General features: G+C 34.1%; 3 protein-coding genes across 15 annotated transcripts; 1 reads left to right on the plus strand and 2 right to left on the minus strand.

Moving 5' to 3' along the window:
- Positions 1–437: 437 nt before the first annotated feature.
- On the minus strand, positions 438–8,667 carry LOC100256084 (probable prolyl 4-hydroxylase 9). Of its 4 annotated transcripts, none has more exons than XM_002279375.4 (8): positions 8,357–8,645; positions 8,185–8,292; positions 7,330–7,487; positions 5,777–5,879; positions 3,522–3,617; positions 2,027–2,092; positions 1,821–1,940; positions 438–765 (listed from the first exon to the last, which is right to left on the minus strand). In XM_002279375.4, exons 1-8 carry the CDS (start codon positions 8,474–8,476, stop codon positions 679–681), a joined length of 858 nt encoding a protein of 285 aa, XP_002279411.1. In that variant the 5' UTR covers positions 8,477–8,645; the 3' UTR covers positions 438–678. The 4 variants fall into 4 exon arrangements, with proteins under 4 accessions (XP_002279411.1, XP_010652738.1, XP_010652737.1 ...); XM_010654435.3 differs by lacking the exon at positions 438–765 and adding an exon at positions 851–1,136 and having other exon boundaries at positions 8,357–8,655; XM_010654436.3 differs by lacking the exon at positions 3,522–3,617 and having other exon boundaries at positions 8,357–8,654.
- A 1,904-nt stretch (positions 8,668–10,571) lies between these two features.
- LOC100261169 (uncharacterized) lies at positions 10,572–21,943 on the minus strand. 9 transcript variants are annotated; one of them, XM_019221046.2, is made up of 9 exons: positions 21,597–21,943; positions 19,756–20,646; positions 18,811–18,896; positions 17,848–17,988; positions 17,107–17,301; positions 15,627–15,767; positions 15,038–15,149; positions 11,954–12,177; positions 10,572–11,709 (listed from the first exon to the last, which is right to left on the minus strand). In XM_019221046.2, the coding sequence occupies exons 1-5, from the start codon at positions 21,903–21,905 to the stop codon at positions 17,157–17,159; spliced, it is 1,572 nt and encodes a 523-aa protein (XP_019076591.1). In that variant the 5' UTR covers positions 21,906–21,943; the 3' UTR covers positions 10,572–11,709; positions 11,954–12,177; positions 15,038–15,149; positions 15,627–15,767; positions 17,107–17,156. The 9 variants fall into 9 exon arrangements, with proteins under 9 accessions (XP_019076591.1, XP_019076596.1, XP_059594651.1 ...); XM_019221051.2 differs by having other exon boundaries at positions 15,627–16,461; XM_059738668.1 differs by having other exon boundaries at positions 15,627–16,936.
- Positions 11,415–16,186, plus strand: LOC100264675 (protein CONSERVED IN THE GREEN LINEAGE AND DIATOMS 27, chloroplastic). 2 transcript variants are annotated; one of them, XM_002284091.5, is made up of 7 exons: positions 11,415–11,636; positions 11,975–12,127; positions 13,129–13,206; positions 14,090–14,185; positions 15,390–15,425; positions 15,633–15,814; positions 15,909–16,186. In XM_002284091.5, exons 1-7 carry the CDS (start codon positions 11,415–11,417, stop codon positions 16,069–16,071), a joined length of 930 nt encoding a protein of 309 aa, XP_002284127.1. In that variant the 3' UTR covers positions 16,072–16,186. The 2 variants fall into 2 exon arrangements, with proteins under 2 accessions (XP_002284127.1, XP_059594655.1); XM_059738672.1 differs by lacking the exon at positions 15,390–15,425.
- Positions 21,944–25,857: the final 3,914 nt, after the last annotated feature.

Below are 25,857 nucleotides of genomic sequence, written 5' to 3' on the forward strand. Positions count from 1 at the left end.
ATGGATCACAATTTTAATATTAAATATATTTTAAAATTAAACATATTATCATAATAATATTGTAAAATAATCTATAATACAACTTATACATTTATAAAATTTATATTTTTTTATTCATGTAGAGTATATTATTATGACAAATTACATATATATATATATATATATATATATTTAATTAATTAATTTTTTTAAAAAAATAACTTTAAAATATCTATTTTTACTTCTTATATATTTTTTTTAACATTTTTCTTAATATTTTTAGAATTTTTATTAATTTTTACATCAACGATATTTTATGTCAAAATAACCACTGATATATATATCTTTGATATATCCATAATTATCGATATTTTCATTATTTGGTTTTAGTCTTAAGACCTCTGTAGGTAAAACCAAGTGAGTTTCCTTCCTATGGGTCTTAAGGTTTGATAAAAGGGTTCACCAAGTTCAATCATTTTAGCTGTGATTGAGCTGACGTAAATGCAACTTCTAAAAGGATAATTGCATCCTACTGTTTCATAAGACATTATTTTGTGACTCCACATGAAAATAACAAATTACTATGAAGAATTACCCACCCACCCCTTTTTTTTGTGAGACTCCAATGGCAAGAGACAGATGCAAAATGCCGGGAGCAAACCAAAATTTTTGAAGCTCACTGGTTGGAGAAATAAATATTTAGTCATCTTGTTCTTGATCCCTGATCCACTTTGTCGCCACCCATTTCTCCCCTTTGATTACCGGACAGCTCCCATGAAGTGATGTCTGTAAAGCACCCAATCAATGCTGTCAGTTAGAAGCCAACAAAATCAACCATGGAGAAAACTGAACTTGTGCAAATGTAGACGTCCAGCACTGCCTTAAACCATGGCGCCATGCTATGACATTGTGGTCGGAAAACACTAAACTGATCAAGTATTGCTTTTCCCTTGAATCTAATATTACAATACAGTAAAAATATGCTTATATAATAAAATAAATATGTAGAATTGTGCAATCCTAAAGGGAATGCTGGCTCTGGTGACACACGTGGTTCAGTGGAATTCACTCCATCTAACCCACCAGCAGGTACTGTTACATTACGATGTGACTAACAACCATTGTCCTTGCATCCTTGCATCTATCACTCCTGGAAACTATCAAACAATTATGGAAAAAATTAAAATCACAACTTATCCCCCAAAAAATGTAAGATGTTACGGTAATCCTAAGGGATAGTTTCATGCCCAAAACATCTGGTAGTCCCTCCTAAATATGCGCTTCTGTGCTTATTAAAGTATTAATGGCTCATTCCCTAATTTGTGGGCACCTTTCCGTATGAAAGGGCACTGCATCCTCATCCAGACAAACTGGGTCAAAATCCATTCTTGACCAGCCTCTATGCAACCATGTTAGCTTTTGCAGAAGGAAAAAGTTCAAAATAAATAAATATAAATATAAATATAAATAAACAGAAGAAGAAGTGCCTTTTGAGGATCCTAATGAGCTTCACGATGTTATTAGCTCTGCTTGGGGAAGAAGTTTCTAGAGCTTGTACTCTGCTCAGAAAATTTGTGAGAATATAGTATAAAATCCCAGCAACTACTATAGGTCTCACTCAACATTTTTATATGAAGCAGTTGCATTCAATCTCAAAAATGAATATTCAGGCTTAAGAGTTTGAGGAACCATGCACACAAGCACTCATGTACGTGTATGTGAACTAATGTAGAGTTTTGAACAAAGGGATTTTTCCTTTGAATTACAATGAAAAAACCTCCTTGTCAATAAAAAGTTATGATTGTGTGATGTTGATGAGGATGACAATAAGAAATACTCACGGGATCAATAGTACCATTTGGGAACATTGAGTAGAATAGAAGTCCATCCCCTTGGTGTGGCTTTACTTTCAAACCAATACACCTTTGGAAATCGTAGTCTTTATCCATGTTCAAGCCATTCTGAAATCAAGGCCTAGGATGAGTGACAAAAGTTGATTTGAAAATTCAACAAATGCAGGGAAACAAACAGGGGTTCTGATCCTTACCTCAAATGGGAACATGGTTTCCCCACCTTCTTCAACATCAGACAAATACACCAAGAATGTAGCAATCTGTATTAGGTTGATCAAGTACAACATTACAATATTTGAGTAATCTTTGACTCCTTAGCAAAGTATCAAGAATTATAATATAAAAAATTGAAAACTATTATAACAGCTTTAGAGTTTTCTACAAAAAGACATCCTACATAATAGTCTGAATAAGTGGCATGCAAAAATCTTAAAAAAAAAAAAAAACTACAGCTTCACAAAAGAACACCTCAATGGCAAAAGAAACTTGTTCTTTTCCGAATGTCAAGAATTGGAACTTGGAGCTGAAAACCTCTTCCAATACATTCAATTTAAAACTAGTTGGCTACCAAAAAGGCAGGAAAAGTATGCAAGGTAATTTTGAACCATAACTTAAGGAATGGTCAGAACCAATGTAAACCAAACCATTGACTAACTTTTAAAAGTGGTCGGTCCACCTTCCCATGATCAACTGGCCCAGGTTGATGGATTAGGCCATAACACAAACATCACAATAAATACTTAATAATAAATCTAAATTTGAAGAGAGAAGCAATTTCATTGACTGTCTTTGTGCCTTCAGAGGATATAATTGGTGTGAACATGAATTCTCAAACTTGGGGTAGATCATCTTTATTGTCATGGGAGATAAATGTGCTGGTCTTTTTATGCATTTATGCTACATAGAATCCACATCAACAACTGGAAACTATATGTTACAATGAAATTATATATTTCTATGCAGCATGTACCTTGTGGCTCTTTTGTGGGCCATATTCAATGGGATCAAATGCATCATAATGGGAATTATAAATATAAATCCCATAGAATAGTCTGAACAAGTGGCACATAAATTTTAAAAAAGAAACTAGCACTTCACCATAGAACCACTCAATGGCAAAAGAAATTTATTCGTTTTTGAACTTCAAGGAGAACAGGAACTATGGAGATGTAAATTTACCAATAAATTAATCTTAAAACTGGTTGGCTACCATGAGAACAGGAAAAGTAATGAATTTTGGTCATTGTTTTATTTAAACAAGTCAATTGTAATTCAACAAATGGTCAGAACCAATGTACCAGACCATTGACTAACCTGTAAAAGAGGCAGGTTCACCTACCAGCAATTAACCAGCTGAGGCCAATGGATTAAGCCATATGCAACACCAACATCACAATATATACTTAATGATAAATGTAAATTTGAAAGAACTATGATCAACTATCTGTGGCATGTAATAGGCATTAATATGACTTCTCATAGGCCCTGAAAAAATCATTTTTGTTGCCACCGGAGAGAAATGTGCTTGTTTTTGTATGCATGTATGCTATGAAGAACACAAATCCAACCACGAGGATACTACGTGTTGAAAATGAAACTCTGTATGCTTGTATGCCATGTAGAACACAAATCCAACTACTAGGAAACTTTATGTTGAAATGAAAGTATATATTTCTGTACAGCATGTACCCTGTGGCTCTTTTGTGGACCATATTCAGCAGGATCAAATGCATCGTAATGAGAATTATACCTCTGCCCAATCTCATAGCGCAAAACATTAAATGCCTGAATCATGGTAATATCCTAGTATTAATGAGATAATTTTAGAATTTCCCTGAAATGAGAAGTTAACTAATTCAATGAAAACAACAAAGAAAGAGGTGCATCCAATAATTGTTCAGCAAAGAAACAAGAAAATTGAAAAAAAATTCTGGAATGCTTTGAAAGAAGAACAGTAATTGATGATTATAATTGTTTAAGAAAAAATACACCAATGTCATTGAAAAATAAGGAAAATTTGAAAACTTTTGAAAAGCATAAACTGTGACATTTTTGTTTATGCATTATGTTTGTAGACAGACTTGCAGAAATTTCTACCATGGTGAAGACAATAGGAATTGTTATAGCCACCATACAATATTACATCATATTTCTAACTGTTATCATGATTTCCAATCTCCACCAACACTTACCACATGGTACACAACATCAGTCAAGAACCTTTTCATCACTGCAAAGAAACCACAGTAACTCCTCAAAAGTTCCTGTTGGTCTCACCAATGTTTTCAAACCTAGACTGGTGACTAAACCAAAAAGGTTACCGAGTCACAATTCACTAGTCAAACCATAGTTCTATTGTGGTTGAATAATGGTGTCGTACATCATAAATATAATATATATATATATATATATATATATATATATATATATATATTATTTAAATTTAAAATAATGATAAGAATTAAAAATATATATAAATAATTTTAAAATTAAAAGATGATTTATCTTAAACATTATTGCTCCTTTATTTATCAGTCCTTTAGGTAGGTAAGGTTCCTTTTTTTGTGTGTGTTATTTCAGCTAAAACTAAATAATTATAAAAATATTTTTATCAGTTGGTTTATGATTATCATACTTTATTTTTGTACTAATTTTTCATCGAGTTTTTATTTTACATTTAACTTAAGTTTATGAATTTAATATTAATAATAAAAGAAAAAATTGTAGTTTTCTATTTAATACCGTAAATTTAATGATGTGTCTGATTTTACTATTATTTAACTGTTAAAAAGACATATTTGAAACTGACATAAAAATAATAATAAAAAATAAAATAAAATAATTTAATTTTATCAAAATTTTAGCAGTTGTATATTCTATCATTATATTATTTTAAAAATTACCACCTTGTTATACTTTTACCTGTATTATTTCAACAAGTAATTAAATTGATTCTATGTCATATTTTGATTAGAAGGATTTGACCTGGTGGTGAGGCATTTGCCTCTTTATGCAACAGGTCTTACCAACAAACTCAAAAGGGGGAATTTGACCTAGCCAATTCAGGCAGTTCTCCTTGGGTTTAATCTATAAATGAGTTTAAAATCAGAACTGAATCAGAACAAGGTCTAGAAAGAGGCTTCTACAATGTTATTCTGTAAGTTCAGATTATTGAGTATCTATGATCATTTTTAAATCTAAGAGGTGTTCAACACATGCCATATATCTAAAAATCATAGAATAAGAGATGTAATGTTAAAACCATCAATCAATTTTATTCACTAAGTAATGTTCCCGTAGATAGCAAAAGAACTTTTCTATAATTCCTAGCTTTTGTTGAGAAACAGACATTAATAATAAATTTGAACACTATGAAAGAAGCCGTTTTGAAGAGGAAGTGACAGACAAAAGGCAGACAACCAGGTTTCCCAGCTGGCTTCCAGTAGCCTCTGTGAATTGCACTGAGCCTTATTCCAGCTGAACTCCCTTACCTGTGTTTCGAGTATTAGTGGTGTATATAAAATGTTTTTTTGGTTAGTGAGCTGCCAAATTTGGATGTGTTGAAGTTTTGACAGCATTGATGAACTCATACAATCATGGTGCATTTTTGTAAACAAAACAAATGAAAACACTCACAGATTAATGGAATTGGCGGATTTTAAAGTTGTAAGAACAAGAATACCTATGTGCTTTGTTGCAGTGTGATATGTATTGTAGGCCCAAATCCTAATAGTTTAAGCTTTTAGGAAAGTTGGTAACTCAACATAGTATCAGAGTTTTGGTTAATTGGAGGTGTCATTACTGTCTGTGCCTCCCAAAGCAGGTATGGGCTACATGTGAGGGGGGTTTTTAGCATTTAGAAAAGTTGGTAACTCAACATGCTGGATATTGACCGCCAAAATAGGTGATAACAAACATGATAAAGTTTAACATGACAGAAATACCTCCCCATGAGTCCTTGGAATCATTATGACCCTTGCAATTTTTTGCTCTATCAGATCCAATGTCCCAGTTTTGTCTTCAGATGCACTAATAAACACACCAGAACTGATTCCAAAAAAAAAAGTATTGCAATGAATCTATGGGTTATAAAAGACAACCAATATGTGCCTTGTAAAAATTTGTTCATAAATTAAAAACAGCAGTACTGTAATAGCCACTAACTATTGCATATGAAACAAAAAAATTATGATGTGAGAAATATACATATATAAAAAATAATAAATAAATAAATAAATAAATAAAAACTATATTACGCTATGGAAGACTGAAACAAACATTTTCCAATCAGCACATATTAAAAAAAAAAAAAACAGTAAATTTGGTGTCCAATATAGCACATGGATGAGATTAAATATATTTACTTTAAGGCTAAGTATTTGAAAAAAAAATAAAAAATAAACGAAAAATATGAAATGAATATCTCGTCCATCATAGGGAAAGCAATGCTTTTGTCAATTTAAGTGGAAACGAAACTTGCAAGAGAAGTTATTTATATGGTTACTAGTTTAGGAGATGTAATCTGTCTACCACACATTAATGCCCATTCCAGGGACAGTCCCAACTCATTTTAGATTCCAATATCACGAGACTGTCCAAAAGTTTCTGCATGCCACTTCAACTTCAAAGAATAATCAGTAAAACTCACTGTCTACTATTTGAGCTATTGAGTGTTCAACATAATTTTCACTTTTCTTTTCTTCACCAGCAAACACTTTTTCAACTGATTATCCACAGTCCACATTTGCATCTTCATATTCCTCACTGGGGCCTTATCCTTGCCCTTTGTGCCATTACATAATCTGCTATCCCCTGTCCTCGAACATTCCATTCATTATGTGGCTAAAATTTCCTTAGTTCAAAGTTTTAGCATCACCGATGCATATTTATCCAAAAAAAAAAAAAGGGTTGTCTACTGCAGACACATAGAATTGGTGCTCAATAAAAGATCCCCAAAAGATATTGGAAGTGCATGAGAACTTATGGAAACTGGAATACAATTTCCTCTCAAACAAACTAAAAGATGAAACTGAATGATATAAAATCAAGATATCTGCATCCGCATGATATACATGCATATTGATACCACATGAGAACACTGAAGGAAAAAATAAAAATAAAAAAACTCAAAAGCTGTAGCCTCTCACTTGAATGAAAAGATAACTAAAAGTACAGCCATTCATACAATAAATGCCATGTCAGGAACATGGATAAAGATATACTTGCTTCTGAATGCTATATTATATTTGACAGAAACAGTATAGCAGGTACACAGAAAAATCATGTTCAATGTGTATTATAATTGCAAACTCCAATCTGTCAAGTATGCACATAACCGGTTAGAACCTCAATGCAATCAACCTTCTTTTCCAGTCACCAATTAATTTAAAAAGATAAACAATCTCCATCTCTAATTTAACTCAACTAACTAGCATCAACTAACCAATAGTCTCATAAGTGATTAGGAACAGTGACAATAAAGTGAGATAAAACATACCTTGTCCTAATTCCTTCAGTGTTTCCCCGTATCTCTCCCACTCTCAAAGCAACCGTTGATGGCGTAAGGTTAGACTTGGCCATGTTGATTATGCTCTGGCATTGTTCTGAAGTTGCAAAATTAGGAAAATATAGGGCACGTGGTCTCCAACTCAAGACCTGCATCAGAAAGTTAGAAGGTCCGCAATAAATATGTTGGGAAAAGCACATTGATTGTAATAAAATAGAGTATGTATAAAAACAGTCTTAATCTTTCTATGGTTGGTCGATTTTATGAGGAACACGTATTAATTCTTGATTAGATCTGCATCCTTAATACTTATCAAATATCAAAGAAAGTATTCTGAACACATGCCTTTAGTTTTAACCAATAAGGAGTGTTGTCGGTTCAATTGTAATATCCTTTCATCTTAAGTTTTTGCCACACTCCTCTGTTTCAACTTTCAGTTATCCCTGCACTTTGAGAAAAGTCATTATTCTTTGAAGTTGCTCCAAATACACCCTCACACTAACAGGGAAACTCTTTCCTTGTATCTTAAGTGTATGAATCTTATTAAGTATGACTGTATGAGAACAAGGCCAGGCGGAATAACATCTGAACTATGGAGGAACGGTTTAACTCAACGAATGAACAAACCAGTCAGATACTTCCATTTTCCATTTCACTTGAATTCATAACTGAAAGTTAACGACATAATCAAATTTCCTTCAAGACTCCTTAATGGTTACTAAACAATATTAGCAAAGATAAAAATGTCTTTTCAGGTAACTAGGCAATTATTTCACACGGTTTTTTCGTTGATGCAAGCATAAAAAGAACCGATTCAACTCCAAACTAAACAGACAAGCAAAGCACCTGAAAAGGGATGGATGTAACCGAATCCTCTCCGCTTTCTCCATGAGCCAACGGATCATAATCTGTCTCCTCTCTGATCAACCGTCTCGGTTCAGAGCTAGAAAACTCCTGAAAAGAAAAAATTCAGAAGGCAGAAGCGAACGAAGAAAGAGAGAGTGATACGAGAGAAAACCTGAGGGAGCAGACCAGAGCCGAATAATCCGGCGAGGAAGAAGAATAAACAGAAAAGGAAGACCACCGGCAACCCTAGCTTGGTGCCGAATCTCCACTTGCCTTTCGCTTTGCTCTTCATTTGCTGCAACAGTACTGTTATTCTGTCGCTGGTCTCGGGGAAGGCCTGGTCGGGTGATGAAGTGCCAGTGTCTGATGTTTAAATCATTACGTGGCACACGGCGGGAGTTTTCTGTGGGTCAGCTATTAATTTTACCAAATCCCACAAATCCACACAATCGGATTTTGGCAGATTTTAAATAAATTCACGGATTTCACTATGTGCATTTAGTGTACGCTATAATGATAAAAAATTTGGACCATAATCAATGGGTAGAGTGACTTTCAGTGCTTTTAAAAACGGATGTATTCTTAACAAATGTTTTTTTAAAATAAATAAGATATTTAATAAAATTTAAAAAATATTTTTAAAAATTAAAAAATGAATTTTGTCTTCATTTGGTATGGTTATATCACTTGCTAAAATATTCTTAAATAAAGTTCAAATTTTATTAAAGTAAATGATCAAGAAGAAATTATTTAAATCTAAAAATTGAGTAGTAGTAATCAATGCTTTTTCCTTTTTCCATCAGAAGGTAAATGGAACTGAGGAATCATGGCAAAGAAGCTGGAGAAAATTTAGGATATCTCTCAAGCTGGAATCCAGTATTGTCTTTTCAGGTGGCCTCCAATAGCCGACATACAAAGTGGAAGTTGCAGTAAAGGCTGGAGGATGTACGAGTTGGAGTGTTTTGTCGTCAAATATGGGAAGAGCTGAGTGAGATGCTCAGTCATATTTCCAATCAAATCAGTTCAGAGTATGCGACTACTGAGCGCAGGGTGTTGTGACTTTTGGCCCACTGAACTTCAGTGCCGTTTCAGACCACCCAAACGCTGACCCTCTCTACTGTTTTCGTGAATAAAAGCCGTGAGAGGACGAGAAGGGAGGAGAGGAAAATGGAACACCGAACTAAAAGGTCGGGTTTGTTAAACAAAGACTATTTAAAATTTTTATATCAAGTTTTTTTTGGCTATTTGATTAAAAAGATCAAATTTAATCCTTAGCTTTTTTTTGGGTCTAAAGTTATCTTTACTTTTTCTTATAAAAATATATTTTTTAAGGAAATAATTAAAATATTAAAAAACATTTATATCAAAAATAAATTATTTTTCAAATTCAAACATAAAAGGTATTAAAATTTATAAATTTAAGATCATTTTATCTTTTTTAATTAATTAATCTTTTTTTAGTAAACAAAATTAAATAAGGAAACGGTGAATGCAACGACTCAGCCCCTAAATGGAATAGGCCACCTAAATTATGGTGGTCTACCGTAAAGATGAATGCTTATTGGTTTCATATGAAATTAGTATAACGGGTCAAGTCATTGATACACTTAGAGCACGCTGTGGGGAAGGCTTGTCCTTTTATTGGACTCCAATTCATATTCTATAAAAGTGGGAAAAGTATTGGGTTAAATTTCAATTTTCCATCTTATTTTTTATTTGATACTCAATCAATTTAGATTCATCATAATCAACCTTGTCGGTGATTTTAATGCAACCTCATTATGAATAGCACTTCTCCTTAAGAAAAATATTTCGATTCATCTCTTATATTTTAGCGTGTAATTTGACAGTATCACATTAAGCATAATTTTGCATCACATTGAGGTGGAGAATGCGTCCATGCAGTAGAGTTGATGATGGATGCCTCATTCATCAAATGGGAAAGTCATTTGGCTCTCCAAGGATGCTCAAAACTATTTGGATCTCCAAAAGAGTTACACTTAAGCCTAGGTCCATGCAATGTTCCAACCTTTTAGAAAGCCCACTTTAAGTTAAGTGCTTTAAATTTTTTAAATAATATTATTAATATAAAAAGAACTGATTAATATATTACTCTAAGTAAAGTTATAATTTAGGTAGATCGATCTAGTTGATGGCTAGCCGAACTCAACTTAAGCTATGAAATAATCAATCCAAACCCAACTTCATCCCACTTATAACTCGAGGTGCTTACTTTAAGTCTAATCCAACCTCATTTTTATGATTTGAGTTGAGTTTAAATTAATTCAATTATATTCAAATTCATGGAATTGATTAAGTTGCATAATTCTTAAATTTTTTTATATACATTTATATAAAAATTTAAATAGTAAATAGAAAACAACAAAAGGTTAAAAATAAATTTATACAAAAATCTAAAAATATTAAATTATGTTGGATGAGTTGTTCCAATCTTACCTTGAGCCCAACCCAAATTGAGTTTCAATTGAAAAAATCTGAGCCCAGTTCACTTCCAAGTATTGAAAATGATTGCTCAATTTTTGGCCACTTTTCACTTAGCAGAATGGCCCATCTAATCCGTTACAAGAAAAACTGGCCACAATAATAGTAAGTAAAAACAAAGCACTTCATATTCAAACCATTCGCACATCGACTGGCATAGCAATTCACACTCACAAGCCACGCCAAACTCAACATAGGAGCGTTCCCTCCAGAAAATTTCAAGAGTCGACCTCCATCAATCTCGTGGAAACTTGAGACCTACACACGAGTAGGGCGTGCAAGGAACACCTGCCACGTTGCACAAGCGAGAACTTCCACTCCCACCTTCTACTCCACACGATATTATAGGGAAAGCCTCAAGGGTTTTGGATAATCCACATTATAAACCTGTCAGTCGATCAGATCGACGGTGCTGGACAAAACACGTCAGTAGAATCCACGTGCTCATAACCTCTGTGACGGGCCCACCCATACATGGCAGTTTTTTATTGGTGAATAATGCGGAATTGGGTCTCCATCCAGCATCCTTTTTCTCAAAATATTAAACAAAAAATTGGGCGTCAATTGTTTTCGTCCACGTAAATAATGCATGGTCCCTGAAAAAACAACAAAAATAAAAGCAAATCACCGTGGAGCTCAAGAGCACTGGTACCCTCCAGCTTCAGTTTCAGCAACTGAGTATCAGCTTCAGCCTGTCTGCACCAATTTGATCCAAATTCTGGAGATAAATGCTAAGGCTAAATGTCTACTGTTCTCCAATCCCTAGTGTAAGACAAGTCACGATTGGAAGCAGCACCTTCAGCTCATGGACCATTCAGTATCACAAAGGTCGGAAACTTGGGATTTCCATCAGGGCATTGAAAGATGAGACAGATGGGGGCACAAGCGGAATCCCTGGTGGGAGCTGGGATCCTGGCTTGGAAATTGAGGTCCCGTTCGAGCAAAGGCCGGTAGGTTCATACTAAGCAAATGCTTTCTGTACTAGTTAGTTGCAATCGCTTAGGTCTTTTGCTTCAATGGTCCCTGCAGAGAGAGATAGAATCACTGAACTGTGCTTTCAAAATTCAGAGGTGACATCATAAATTTATAGCTTTGCCACCTACTTAAACATCATTATATGAATCTATACTATATTTTACAGGACAGCATATTGGCTTCCTTGGAATATGCAAGATTGATAAAAAGAACACAATAAAAGAGATGGAACAAGAAGTTAATAAGTGAATCATGTCTTTTATGCAGTACACTATTATGGATTTATACTTACCATCATCAGCTTCTCTGGTAGGTGAATGAGTACTCATCTCTGAAAGATGGACCTTTATATTCATGGGGTGAACTAAGTCCAGGATCCTTCTTCATACGTCTTGGAGGCCTTTGGTTGGTAGCTTTCACTGTTCTTGGAGTGCCAATTGCAGCTGCGAGCTTTAATCCTTCAAGGGTAAGTTGAATTTGAAGACCCTTCTCAATAAATGTCGCAACAAAATTTATCTGGTTGAAAAGCAAATTCCATATGCATGGTTATAAATCTGGAAAAGAGAAATTCAATCAACAGCTGACTCAGCATGAAAAGGAAAGAGCAGGGCCTTCTCCATGTTTCCCATTTTCAAAATTGAGAACTAGAGACATGAATGGGAAGATACTTAGCCCAAATAGTACAACCGAACAATGACTATATTTCATTTAAAATAAAAAAATTGAATTATTAACTAATCCTCACTGCCTTAGACAAAAATTATGGAGTCGGTGATCCAGTAAACTAGGTACCTGATAGAATATGGTAGTGTATGCAGACAGTCAATCTTTTCTCATAGCTATACAGACTACCATTCTAGGAGACATTTCTCTGCTTTTATTCTCAATATCAAAACCCATGAATCCTTGGTCTTAGAGTATCAACTTACCAACGTAATTTTAGAAATTTATAATGTAAATCCAAGAAGGCAAACAGCTATAGTTTGATAGGAAGAATATTATTATATAAATTGCACAACATGAGGTACATGGTAGCTGGTATTTTCAGCCTCATGCAAAAATGACAGATGTTATCTTCAATCAATTTATAAAAAATGCAGAATTGCCATGAAACATAACTAATGCCTATGCTAACACAACTAAATTCTCGTGCTTCAAGCACAACATTAAATGAGGCTTCCAGTACCATTTCTTGGATCTATCTTTCCCTAAACACTAGATGAAGCCTAAACTCTTATTTGGTACCACCTAAAGTCAGACACAGTAATTATTTATTTTTTTTATCAGAAGAAACAGCAAATATTTTGCTTCTCAAGAAAAGGAAGATGGAGAAAAAAAAGTGAGAATGTGATGCAAAGTAACATACATGGGTATATTACTATTGCAAACTAGGTAGATATTCTTACAGGCCAAAATCTCTTTCAGCTACTAAGCAAGTTAATTTATCTCTTTTTCCAACCTTTGCAGGAACCTTTAAGATTTGTGCTAGCTGCAGGGACAGGAACTCTTTTCCTTGTGTCATTAATTGTCTTGAGGATTTATCTGGTACTCTCTCCAAATTATTGTAGTTTTTATTACATAAATACAAGTGCATCTGTACAGAGACCTCATTTTCGGAAAAATAATTGTACATATACAACATATTTAATACAAGAAAACATCATAATGCCTGATCTGCTTCAATGATGATACCTATAAGCAGAGTTGCTTTAAGAAATTTAGGTCTGTTTGAAAATGTTTTCGAAAACAATTTTCAAAAATCAGTTTTTGATAATAATTCTTAAAAATAGTTCTCAACTGTTTTTAGAAACAAAATTCCTTTTGGGAACTTAAATTAAAAAAATAAAAAAATAAAAACAGTTTTCTCAGTCTATTTGTTGTGAAAGCATTATACACTTACGTACAATACAAAAGTTCTCGACATATTCTCTATGTTACTAATTGTTTCTTAAAACCCTCTACAAAAACACTTGAAAATGCCTCAGATTTGTCTAAAACATTGCTATATTTTTGAAACAAATTCTCAGAAAACAGCTTTCAATCCAAAATTTGTTAAACATGTATCATGTAAATAGAATTCAAATTGCTTTAATGTTAATGGGGCCATCATTGTAAAACACACTTCAAAGTCTCCTTGAAGGGAGACATCACAAACTCAAATCAAAGTCTTGTACACAAATCCTTGGCATGATGCCATCTGGGCAAAGAGCCAAGGAAAACATGCACGCACAATCCCTGTATCAATTTAAAAGAGTATAAAACAAGAGCAACAAACTTACTTATATCTGCTACATGTTTATCTATTGAAAAAAAAAAATTCGAACATGATTCCCAGTCATTGGCATGCTTAATGTTTAATAAAATAATTTTCTTAATTCACAGTTTTCTTATGAAAACTATTTAACTACATGTATATTTCTTATTGAAGGGATGGAGTTATGTCGGTGATAGACTTTTATCAGCAGTGATACCTTATGAAGAGAGTGGATGGTATGATGGACAAATGTGGGTAAAACCGCCTGAGGTTGGTGGCCCTTATTATTCTTTTTTTATTTATATACATTTTTGTTGGGATGGGGGGATGAGTTGGTGGAACAGGAACACAAAGCAAACTGCTCTATTATTCTAGGTTATGTTACCTAGAACATGGACGAGTATTTGCCACAGAAAATTTAGGTCGGACTTTAACAAGAATGAATTCGTAAAATATAACACAAAAAACTGGGTTCATCAACCCTCCTCAGAGTTTCTTCCTCTGATTGCCTATAAATTTGTTTCAAGTCTTGTACAAAAGGGCAACCTGGACAGGATTAAATGGAAAAGATAGGATTCATATACAGGAACTGTATATTGGAATAGAGCTCGACAATATTGTTTAGATTGATATTATTGCCATTGCTTCTCATAAGTATGACAGTTACAATATTGCAGTTAAAATTGTGGAATATCAAGGTCCTTCACATCTTTCAAATTAAGCATAATTTGGGGTCCATGAAGTTCTTAGAATGATGACAAGAAGAATAATGAATATCAAGCAGAAGCAGAAAAGACTGGCATGCAATTATCCTACATTTTTTAAGTCCAACTCAATCATGAGGAATGTCAGAGCTTAAGTCATGCACTTCACTATGGAGATGAATATTTTAGGCAGAAAGCGTTGAAGGACCAACTAGCTTCACAAAGAGAGGAATTCATAAAATAAATATTTCGAAAAAAGATAAGGTATAGGGCCATGGAAAAAGGGTTTTTTTTATTTAAAAGTTTATTCATGTTTACATTATGAATGAGGAGCCTTACTCAATGAGTGATCAAACTACCAGTAGATGCAAACCTGTTAATGCATCAAGATGAAAAGCAATATAGGTTTTGGGGATACCTGCATAGACGCAATCATGTGACCACTTCATATCAATTCAACCAATTTAAAGGGGCATCAACAACTGAGTGTAATGATAGGGCCACTCAAGTGTCTAAGCTTCAACTGATATCTACACAGGCTAAAACAGTTAGAATTAGCGGCTGGCTGGTAGTGTGACCATAACATTAGACTTCTACTTATGGCCATTTACCATAACCAAATAATTGAAAGTCCAAGATAGATAACACGATGCAGTACAATTAGGAAGATGTAACACGATCCTCTATTATGCTTAGCAGACTCAGAGACACAGATATTGCTCTATTGCTTAGGTTCTTTTATTGATAACTTATATTTTTCTTGTCTCTAGGTCCTGGCTCGTGATAGACTGTTGGGCTCTTATAAGGTAATAACGAATGAACAATATATCCATTTTGCAATGTTGTTATAAAGAAATAATCTATGCCCCAGGAAGTGTTATATGCCAAGCCAAGTACATATTTGCTATATGCTGTCTTTTCATATTTTACAAGGCTTTAAAGATCGATGTGGCCTAAAATTATGGGCCTCTTTACGAAAAATGAAAATCTTACAGAAAATATTGTACCTCTAGGTTAAACCAGTCATCAAATTGCTGAAACAAACACTAGTTGGGACAGGAGTGTTACTTGTTACAGCAGTGACACTATTTATCTTTGCTACACCAGTGGAGGATTTCCTCAGAACCAGTTTTGCCACAAAAGAGACCCTGTCAAATGTTCCAACTTCAAATATCAGCACAAAGTTCAATATAAGGTATGAATAGACAAATAGAGGTTCAAAATCTTTGCTCAGCAGTATTTATTCTACTTCTCATTTATCTCTTCAACTTGATTCTAAATTGTTCTAGAAAAGAAGATCTGTTAAGATTGCCTGTGGAGGTTATGGCAGATGATGATTTAGCAGCAGCTGCTGCTGAGGCTGCTGATGGAAGGCCAGTCTACTGCAGAGATAGGTTCTATCGTGCATTAGCTGGTGGCCAGTATTGCAAATGGGATGATCTACTAAAATAATATGACAGAAAAATGGAGAGACTGGTCATTTAACATTCAGATTATCAATACGCTATGTAATCTGCATTGACAATAAAGTTCATGGTCAAAGTTTGATCTCATTATTTTGGGGAAACCGGTTACCCAGATTATTTAATGAGTCAGAAACACGAGGGGAGTGTAAATGAGTATATAATGGAGAATTTTTGGAGCATATAAATAAAATAATAAGGGGATTCGTAACCAGAAAAAACACATGTACATCAAAAGTAATTAATGTAAAGAAAAAAGGCCAAGCTTTCGTATAGGCTCAGCAGCTTGTTATATAAAGATACAGACAGCAAACATGTGAAACCATAGAGAATGAACCCAATTTATCAACAGCAGGTCAAAATATCACCAGTTCTCCTCCTGCATTAGCCATCATCCGACAGCAGAAGTAACCAGATGAATTGTCAGAGCATATTCTATTCTCTTTATATATAGGAAAATAATAAGATTTTATAATAAGCGTCAAATGAACAGCATACCAAAATACACAGGGCGAATACAACAGGCGCCAAAAAGGCACATCCAGAAAGAGGGGTCACAAAAAATAACTTCCCTCCTTTAGCAAGAGCCTAACAAATCGATTAAATGAATAGAACCTACATCTATGTACAACTTTACCCACAAAAAAAGGCTATTAAGAAAAGATAGCATAATCCGGTTGCTCCTCATGATCAAAAGATAGCATCTACTCCTCTCTTTAATATCATCCTCAACAGAGTTCAAATTCCACAGGTATCATCTTCTTGGAAAAAGAAGTAGATAGAACTGAACAAGCATGTCGCCATATATATACAAAGGGTAAGCTTCATGAATCCAGAGCGCAGCATACAAGTTACTGAATTATATTCCAAGGATCACCTTAATGAATCTTATAGCAAAATATCAGACTACTTTGCCAAAGTTGTTGGTGATGCTACTCAGCTTAATATGAACTTTATTATTAAGATGGTAAAACAAAAGCAACAGCTAGTCATATGGTCTCAGAAAAAAAAGAAGGAATTTTACCATGCTAGAGAACTGAAGCTTTATAGTGCAAAGGTCCAAATTATTCCTCCCTAAATCATTTTCTTGCACCAACTGAGAATTCTAAACAGTTTGCCTTCCACAATATTCCTAACTGTCCTTTTCCTTCTTCTGGCATCTTCAAGATCTAGAGTTCTATATGCAAGAGCAAGCAAATACATAGCTGGATGGACCCTCCTGCAGACAATTTAAATAAATGAAGTGCATTCTGATGACAAGAATAGAGAAAATAAACACAGGAATATTCATTTGCAAAAACGAAGAAATGGTATGGTGTAGACCCACCAGGGTAGAAGACATCTTTAGTCATTTGCAAAAATTAAGAGCATAGAAATAAAATTGCCTCCTAATGCTCTTAGAAGGTATAGTCAGGGAATAATTGAATTGTTTTCAGGCAAAATAAGTGAAATGTAACTCAGTGGTTTCTATTGAAAAATTACATGCATAAAGAGAAGTTGTATATTTTGTGGAAATTTTCAAAATTTGGGATTCCCTTTCAAGTTCAATTGATAAACTTTTCTGAGGATAACAAGATATTAGAATATACTATGACACATGGCATTTGTTTTAGTTCTACCAGGATCAAAACTGATTCCAATGTGGCACTTCAGACCAGAAATAGCAAAAACATTTTCTGACCTCAGTGAGCAGTTAATCATGCAAAGAAGCTGCAAAATATCAAAAGGCTTAAGATTGCCCTTAGCTATTACATAAAGGACTTACTTTTCATATTGTTCATGTGCATCAAATCCATCCCAATATCTTTGGGAAGGGATTGTCCATCCTTTCTTATCTTTGCCAAAAGTTTCAACATACCAACCACCAATATCATGCATTCCACAGCGAGGCTCAAACAGCCAATATCTGTTCAAGGAATTTAAAAAGAGTTAAGTACACAGGTAAAAATTTTTAAATTGGGGGTGAACCATGCGATAGCATGGAATGCCTATAAGTAACACATGATACGTAGAGATAACGAATTACATGTATACAATCTTATCTTGAGAAAATGGTTGATTATATTTCTTCTGATCTCAATCTCATATTCTCATTAATGGATATAATAAGGAAGCTCTAGACTGCTTATAGTCATAACTCATTCAAATCTTGGTGTGTATTTCTTTTAGATACCTGTTGACAAAAGAATCTAAAGTATAAAGACGAAGACTCAGTGCACAACCATATGCACCAGCCCATAAACTAAGCCATTTCACTAGAATCAATATTAACATCATTTTAAAAATAATTGAAAATAAAAGAACCAATTAAGTGGTATTAATAAAAGAACAAATGTTTATCTGAATTGATAAAAAAGGAAGAGTGCATGTACTCGTAATGTCTTAGGAGAAGTTGCTGGCCAGTGATAAAAAAATGACAAAGCAAATAAATGCTTAAGGAACGAGAAGATTGGCTGTGATAAGTGCATAACATGCTTGTGAAATGAGGGGAGAACCATACAATCACCCACTTTTGCAAATAATGACAGTGTCATGAGATGCCCAATCAAACAAGAAAAGTTATATCAGGTATCAATTGGCATGAATCCTCCAGTCTATTATCCTTGAACAGGAATTCAACACAACAAAAAGGAAATACTCAATTCATTTGCCCAATGCTAAACAGTTGGATACTTTAAATTAGTTCATTACTCATCCAATATGAATATGCAAGAATGACACAACTTACTTGCTGGGTGGTAAACGTGCTCTACTGCATCTACACTCACAGACAGAAACCTCATCTCCAACCTGATACCAGTGCATGTGCTTTACCTGAGACAAATTTTAAAAGACATACATAAATGCTCTAAAATTCTAAATTAAAATGATCCACCCAATTGTAGAGCACCTAGAAAAAGTATAGTTACAGCCACATGAAGTAGACACTGATGAATGACAATTAAATCATCACTAAGGAACACAAACTTTTAAATACACATCTAGCTCTAAATAAATTAGAGTAAAATTTCACCATGCCAGTAATAATTTAGCAAAAAATCAATTATCTAGACAAATATGGAAAATCAGGAAAAAGACTGAAAGGAAGTTATAAAGAAAGAAAGAGCAAGAAACACCTAAAGTAATGGTAATGCATGCTTACTAATTATTTACATGAATGTGATCACAACTTATGAATGGTTAATATTACTCCAAGCAATTTTCTATGCACCATGATAGAAAGCAGCAAACAGAAATTCCAACAACCCACATTTTCCAAATCCCAAATCAGTTGCTTGTAAATGGTTCTTTGCAATGTGCATTATCCAAAGATACAACGAGCAGCTAAATTCAACATTAATGCATGCTAAGTTATTTTGTTGATGAAATCACTGTAGCTACAAATAAGGTCAAAACCCCAAGTATTTGTGTCCATTATAAGCTATAGAGGAAAAAGAAACAAGGTCTGATCTTTAACATCCAGTAAACCCAGTTATGTTTGCGGAGAATCATGTCACACTACCATATTGAGTGGGTCTTGGCAAAATGCACCATGCAGATTTTTGAAAGTCAGTCACAATTATCTAGGACCAAAACCAGTCTTTGTTTTCTCATGAAACATAGACCAACAGTAAGTGAATAATACATGATAAAATCTGACAAGGATAGAAACATAAGGTCCGTTTATACAAACCATCAATGTTCTATGTTTTATAATCGCATGGGTTTTTGTACCGCTACTATCATAGACGAAACAGGACCCTTCTTCTGGGTTGGTTCCAAGCCCGGTTATTGTCCCCAATGGAATCCGCAATCCAACTGCACCACCCAGAAGGGAATCCTTAGAAATCCCATGGCTAACATGCATTGAGCCTTCATCTGAGCTAAGGAAAACTTGTATCTGATCTTGAGAATCTTCATTTTGTATTCCATCATAGTAACTTTTAGGAGGGATTCTAGTGGCTAAAGCAACCACCTTCCCAGATACATGCAATTCTAAATCTTTGTATGCATCTGATGTATGATATTTAATATTTTTGGCTTGCATCTGAGAAGTTCCTGTGTCATCTGCTGCATCAGAATTCATGCTCATGCTTGCATCCCCAACAAACTGACGCATATCCAAACCCAAAGATGCAAAAGAAGTCAACTTTTCATTGCAGGCATGAGATAATTCAGGAAGTTTTTTAACAATGCATACCATCCCAAAAAGATCACGACCTGAAACCAGGTGCAGCACCTCAGGAGTTTCATATTCAGACCTCTCCTCAGCTTCGAAACGGTCAGGAAGAAGGTCCATAGACTCAATTAAAGGGCCATAATATGCTGCATGAATGGCTGAATAAAATTCCCCTTCAAGTACATCAAAATAGCCTGATCCAGCTACCACCTTCTTCTCAGACAATATCTCATTTATGGCAAACCTGTACCACTTCAACCATTCAACAACTTCCATCTGCCTCTTCATAATATGGGATTCATATGTATATAAAGTTGAACCCTGTCTAGAATATTTCTGCACTAGCCTTCTCTGAGATAATAGATCCCTGTCATAATGGGCCCTTTTCTCAGTATCTGAAAGAATCTGCAATCCATTATTAGTTACACAGGATCCCCTGTAAATTAAAAGCATGCCATGACACAAAGCATTACAAGTACCCTCGATCATACAAGCATATGGTTCGATATGTCATTTTTTCAATTTTAAAAGTATTCAAAATATTCTGCAGTTAAAATGATATCAAGCAAAATTATCAAGTTATTCTCCCAGGCAGATGCACAAGTCATGATCACAAAGGAGTAGAAAGTAAGCATCAAAATCCCTTTTTAACGCTCCACATTAAAACTAAAACTTTCGATTTTAATCACATCACAGGAAGAATGGGCGCCAGAACTGTCTGAATTTGAGGAACTCACTGATGCAAGGCATGCTAATCAGCCCTCTAAATACAAACAGATGCACAGAACCAGATATTCAAAACATCCTAGCTCAACCAATAAAAAGGACGTTTCTAGTAATTTTGTTCTTTTTTTATATTATGGAATCTGGATTCATATTGATTCAACAAGACTCGTATAAGGAGGTGCTGCTACTTTCATGGAACTTTTTCAAGTTCAGCCCTCCAGTTTCAAATAATGTGATAGCTAATAATTTTATTCTCTGTGTCCGCTGGTGTGCGTACACGTCAGTGCGTGGAATGTGGATTCATACCGGATAATTCTTCACCATCCATCAAAACAAAGACATTAATCTCCATTTCTACCTCAAAAATACAATTCTTTCTCACAAAGTAAACCTGATCCTCAGAGGATTAATCCATACCATTAACATATGATGTCTTCATACATTGTTAAGTCATTTGAAATCTAATGATCAAATCAATTTCATAATTCAATCTACGTTCATATAAAACAGTCACTGATAAAGCAAAAGACAAATGCATAATCATAAATCAACAATCAACAGCACAAGCTAGTAATACATTCGTTTCTTGGACATTCATTTCTTTGATAATTAATTTATGAATACAACACCTCATAAGCTGCCAGGATTTGAATGAATCGCTGTGAAGCAGTGGAATCGTTATTTGAATGCGCGAGGTCCGGGTGAGTCTCTTTAGCCAATTTCCTAAACGAAGCTTTGATTTCGTCGAATGAGCTGCTTTCTGAAACCCCTAAGAGGTCGTATGCGTTTTCTCCGCCGAACTCGGTACTGCTACTGAACCACTGAATTCTACAACTCGAACGTGAGGAGAAGAGATAGCATACAGTGGTCTTGCGATTCGTTTGTACTGAATTTGACAGGATTGGCCGGCGGTGATGAAGTCCGGCGAGGATGGCCATTTTTCCGATTGCGGAAATACAGGAAATGAGGCTACAGAGTAATATACGTAGAGCTGTAAATTTGAGCCAGGCCCAAGACTCGATTCGTCCATGAATTTGGGCCTGGGCTTGTTAATGTCACCAATCTTTTCTATCTGTTTGGGAAGCTTGAACCAACTTACCATGTAGGCCCAAAAACGATAATTAATAGTAACAAGACATGGTGGATGTTAGTCTAGAATAAAGCCTGTGAAATACACAAATGGATAACATGAATGACATCCAAGATTCAATAATAAAGGAACCTTTGATTTTTCAAAGAATTTTACAATGAAAATAGTTTCAAAAATCGATCCAGGCAATGAAAAATTGTGATTAAAAGGCCAATAGAAAACTTGTAAATTGCAACATGGGGAAATGATAAAATATTGCTCAAATTGATACCAAGCAAGGGAAATAGTTGATATCAATCTTATATTAGATGGTACATCAAACCAAACTAATGTCAAATCAAATATTAAACACATAAAAAACGATGATAGCTCAAAGAACAATTGATAATGGGTTCCAAATTCCAGTATCATATCCGATAACATATAAGAACCAATATTAAATTTGATATTGAAATTGACATCACAAGATAATGATAGCAAACCTATAATAAGCCTAAGGTACAAACCAATAGCGAATTGGATATCATGTGTGACATCAGATGCAAGTCAATACCACATCCAATATTAAATCCAATGTAGCATACAAAATCGAGAATCATAAAATGGGCATTTCAATACTGAATATAATGTCAAATCCAATGTTGGCATAAAGCTTAACCTTGATGAAGGTTTAGAAAAATTGAATTTGTCTCTTAACAACTAAAACTTTGTAACTAGAAGAACATTAGTTAAGATGTCTATAACTTGATCAATTACATGAACATCTTGGATGGTCAAAAGCATTTTTAAAACCCTCACATGCAAAATGCACTTCTAATTCCATGTGCTTAGTGTCTCCATGAAAAAATGGATTTAGGCTAATGTTATTGAACTAAGCTTATCACATTATAGAATTGGAGTTCCAAGCAAGAATATCTTCGATGCATGTAGAAGATATTGGACCTATATATGACTTTCACATTTGCTAAACTCTTATACTCTATTTTAATTGATGATCTGGAAAATGTGTTGAGTCTTTTTACATTCCAAATTATTAGATTTGGACTAAGACATGATATATCTAAATATATATTTAATGCATATTTTTTGTCATCTAGGTTAGATGTCCAATATGCATTAAATAAAAAATTTATTAAAAAAATGAAAAAATAAAAACTTCAAAATTGAAGTACTTAACTTGTTTGAATTGTTGACCAATTTCAATGGTTCACTTTAAGTGGCAAAGTATGTGTTCTATAGACTTCTTATAAGGTTTAAGGGACATTGCATAAATTGAAAGGCATGATTCATTGCAACAGTGATTTCAATTTGAGTAATTTTTATATATTATAAGGACTTGCAATACTTTTATAGAGCTTAGGATTATCAAAAGCATCACCTATAAAAGTTGAAAGTTGTATCCCACTAGCCATAAGAGTGGGTAAAGACTTCACTTTTATCCATTTTTATCCTTTGAAGTAAATCTCTAGTATACTTAATGAAAAAATCATTACTTGATCTATATTTGATCATTTTTATTCCCAAAAAATAATGGAATTTACTAAGATTCTTTAGAGTTAAAGATGCATTTAGTTTCTTGATTAGTTCCTAAATGTGTGAAGAACGGTTAGTAATGATCACACCATCCACATAAATGAGTATAAAAATCAAATTTGCACCCACGTCTTGTCAATAAAGTGATGCCTATTTAGAGGACTTTAAGCCTAAATTAGTTGGTACTTCATTAAGCCTTTCAAACCACACATTTGAGGCTTTATTGAAGTTATATAAAGCTTTATGTAGTTTGCAAGCCATATAAAAAGTATCATGATTGATAAATCTTGAAGGTTTATCTACGAAGATTTCCTTCTTTCAAACACGGTTGAGAAAGACATTATTAAAGTTTAATTGCATCATTCCCCATTTTTGAGAAAGAATAATGGAGAGTATGAGTCTTATAGTTTTTAACTTGATTGCTAGAGTAAATGATCACTAAAATCAAATCTGGAACTCAATGAAAGTTTTTGGTCACGAATATTGCTTTATATCTTTAGATTAACCCATTTGAATTTCTTTTCACCTCAAAACACTCATTTACATTCTATGATTTTTAGTTTTATTTTTTATTTTGTAATGGTGTAACAAGTGACCAAGCATTACTTCAACATAATGCTCTATATTCCTTTTTCATTACATTTTTCCCTTTTTTTGTGTTAAAAAAAACTTTGGATTACCTTTAAAAAAAATATCCAAGATCCAATAAAATTGTTTTACTATTCAAATTTTCAACTCAGATCTTGAATGGAACCGCAATCAAAACGGGAACCACTTAGTTTCATAACATAAAAACATTTCACCTACTCTTCAAAAAACTTTTCTTTTTGAAATTCTCTTTGCTTTTTTTTTTTAAAAAAAGAAAATGCAAGAGTTAGAGAACTGGAGAGAGATAAAGATTATATATATATCTTTAGTGATGAAGTTTTTGGGCAGTTTTTGACAGTTTCAACTCTCAGAAATCACTTCCATTTTTGACATATTGGATCGGGTTAGGCCATTCCAACTTGGGCATCACTCCCATTTTTGACATATTGGATCGGGTTAAGTCATTCCAACATTTTGGATAAAGCTTATTGTAAAATGTTGAAGGAATATGCAAAAGATTCTTTAAATAAGCATGTTATGGACAAAGAAAGAAAGTTTCTCTTTATGTTTAAACCTTTAGCTTTATCTATATATATCTTTTGAGGACCATTGTAGTCGTATACGATATTTGGTTGTCCATATTTAGTATGCAATGATTTGTTACTCTACAGTTGAAAACCGATGCGAATCCATCGTAGTTTCAGGTGTTGCTTAACATGACAGTCATCTCATACATAGATTTGAACGGGCTGTATAACAATGTGTCCTATCTTATTCTCAAGTTTACGTTGTGTCAGTGTTGCCATGGTCTTCGCGGCATCTTCTTATCCTTCTTTTTTTGAGATTGTGGGCGAAAATTTTGTCTACATCCTCCAAAAATATTATTAGCATAACTGAAAAGTTAAAAACAACGTGTTGGCCAAGTCTATTCTCGCGTGTCAGCAATAGTGTCTTCCATAGTGAGGTTCGGATGTTACGAACTTACGACACGCTATGCCTTCCAGGCTTCCACTCAATTTCTGCTCCCATACACTGGTATCAAATCAAATAGAATATCCCGGATATACGACAGAGGAAAGAGAGAAATGACTCTACAGTTTTAGTAATAATTCAAAGCTTTAATGATTAGATATTGCGGGGCAGCTGTAATGATTAACTGATGCGGGGCAGCTAAGCTCTGAAAAAGCTTGTTGTGTCCAATCCTAACACAAAGGGAGGAAAAAAAAAGGAGACTTCTACAGCCATTTTCAGATCATGGTCTTCAATCAGATTATCAACCAATAATATAACCATTAAATTTAGCACTCCAGAAAATTCTATGTTTTAATCTTTTTGCAAAAGCTCCTTTCTCTCTGTGGGACCTGAAATTTTTTATTCCTACAGCTGTGTTTTCTTTTAAATCAGGTCATGGGTCCTCTTTAATGATGGAATTGCTAAAGAATCTTTAAATAAAATAGTTAGACAAAGCGTGATTTTGCCCTTTGAAAAAGAAGGAATTTAAAGTGTAGATTCAGAACACATATTAGGAAGCAAGGGCCTGTGTCCTTGGCCCTTTCTTTTTTTCTTCTTAGTACCCACCATCCGGCCGGTGAGAAGTGTGAGTGGTGGCCGGTGATGACACCGGTCGGCCGGTTTCACTAGAGAGAGAGGAAGAGACGGATGGTGGGTACGGAAAAAAA

The sequence above is a fragment of the Vitis vinifera genome, chromosome 7 (genome assembly GCF_030704535.1).
Source record: "Vitis vinifera cultivar Pinot Noir 40024 chromosome 7, ASM3070453v1".
NCBI lineage: Eukaryota > Viridiplantae > Streptophyta > Magnoliopsida > Vitales > Vitaceae > Vitis > Vitis vinifera.

Coding starts and splice junctions, on each gene's coding strand:
- LOC100264675 (XM_002284091.5), top strand. CDS start 11,415: ATGCTAAGGCTAAATGTCTACTGTTCTCCAATCCCTAGTGTAAGACAA. Junction 14,186..15,389: donor TGTGGGTAAAACCGCCTGAG/GTTGGTGGCCCT, acceptor TCTTGTCTCTAG/GTCCTGGCTCGTGATAGACT. Junction 15,426..15,632: donor GACTGTTGGGCTCTTATAAG/GTAATAACGAAT, acceptor TTGTACCTCTAG/GTTAAACCAGTCATCAAATT.
- LOC100261169 (XM_019221046.2), bottom strand. CDS start 21,905: ATGGCCATCCTCGCCGGACTTCATCACCGCCGGCCAATCCTGTCAAAT. Junction 18,897..19,755: donor TAAAACATAGAACATTGATG/GTTTGTATAAAC, acceptor AATTTGTCTCAG/GTAAAGCACATGCACTGGTA. Junction 17,302..17,847: donor GCACATGAACAATATGAAAA/GTAAGTCCTTTA, acceptor AATTGTCTGCAG/GAGGGTCCATCCAGCTATGT.
- LOC100256084 (XM_002279375.4), bottom strand. CDS start 8,476: ATGAAGAGCAAAGCGAAAGGCAAGTGGAGATTCGGCACCAAGCTAGGG. Junction 3,618..5,776: donor TTCCAAGGACTCATGGGGAG/GTATTTCTGTCA, acceptor ACCATGATTCAG/GCATTTAATGTTTTGCGCTA. Junction 1,941..2,026: donor AAACCATGTTCCCATTTGAG/GTAAGGATCAGA, acceptor CCTTGATTTCAG/AATGGCTTGAACATGGATAA.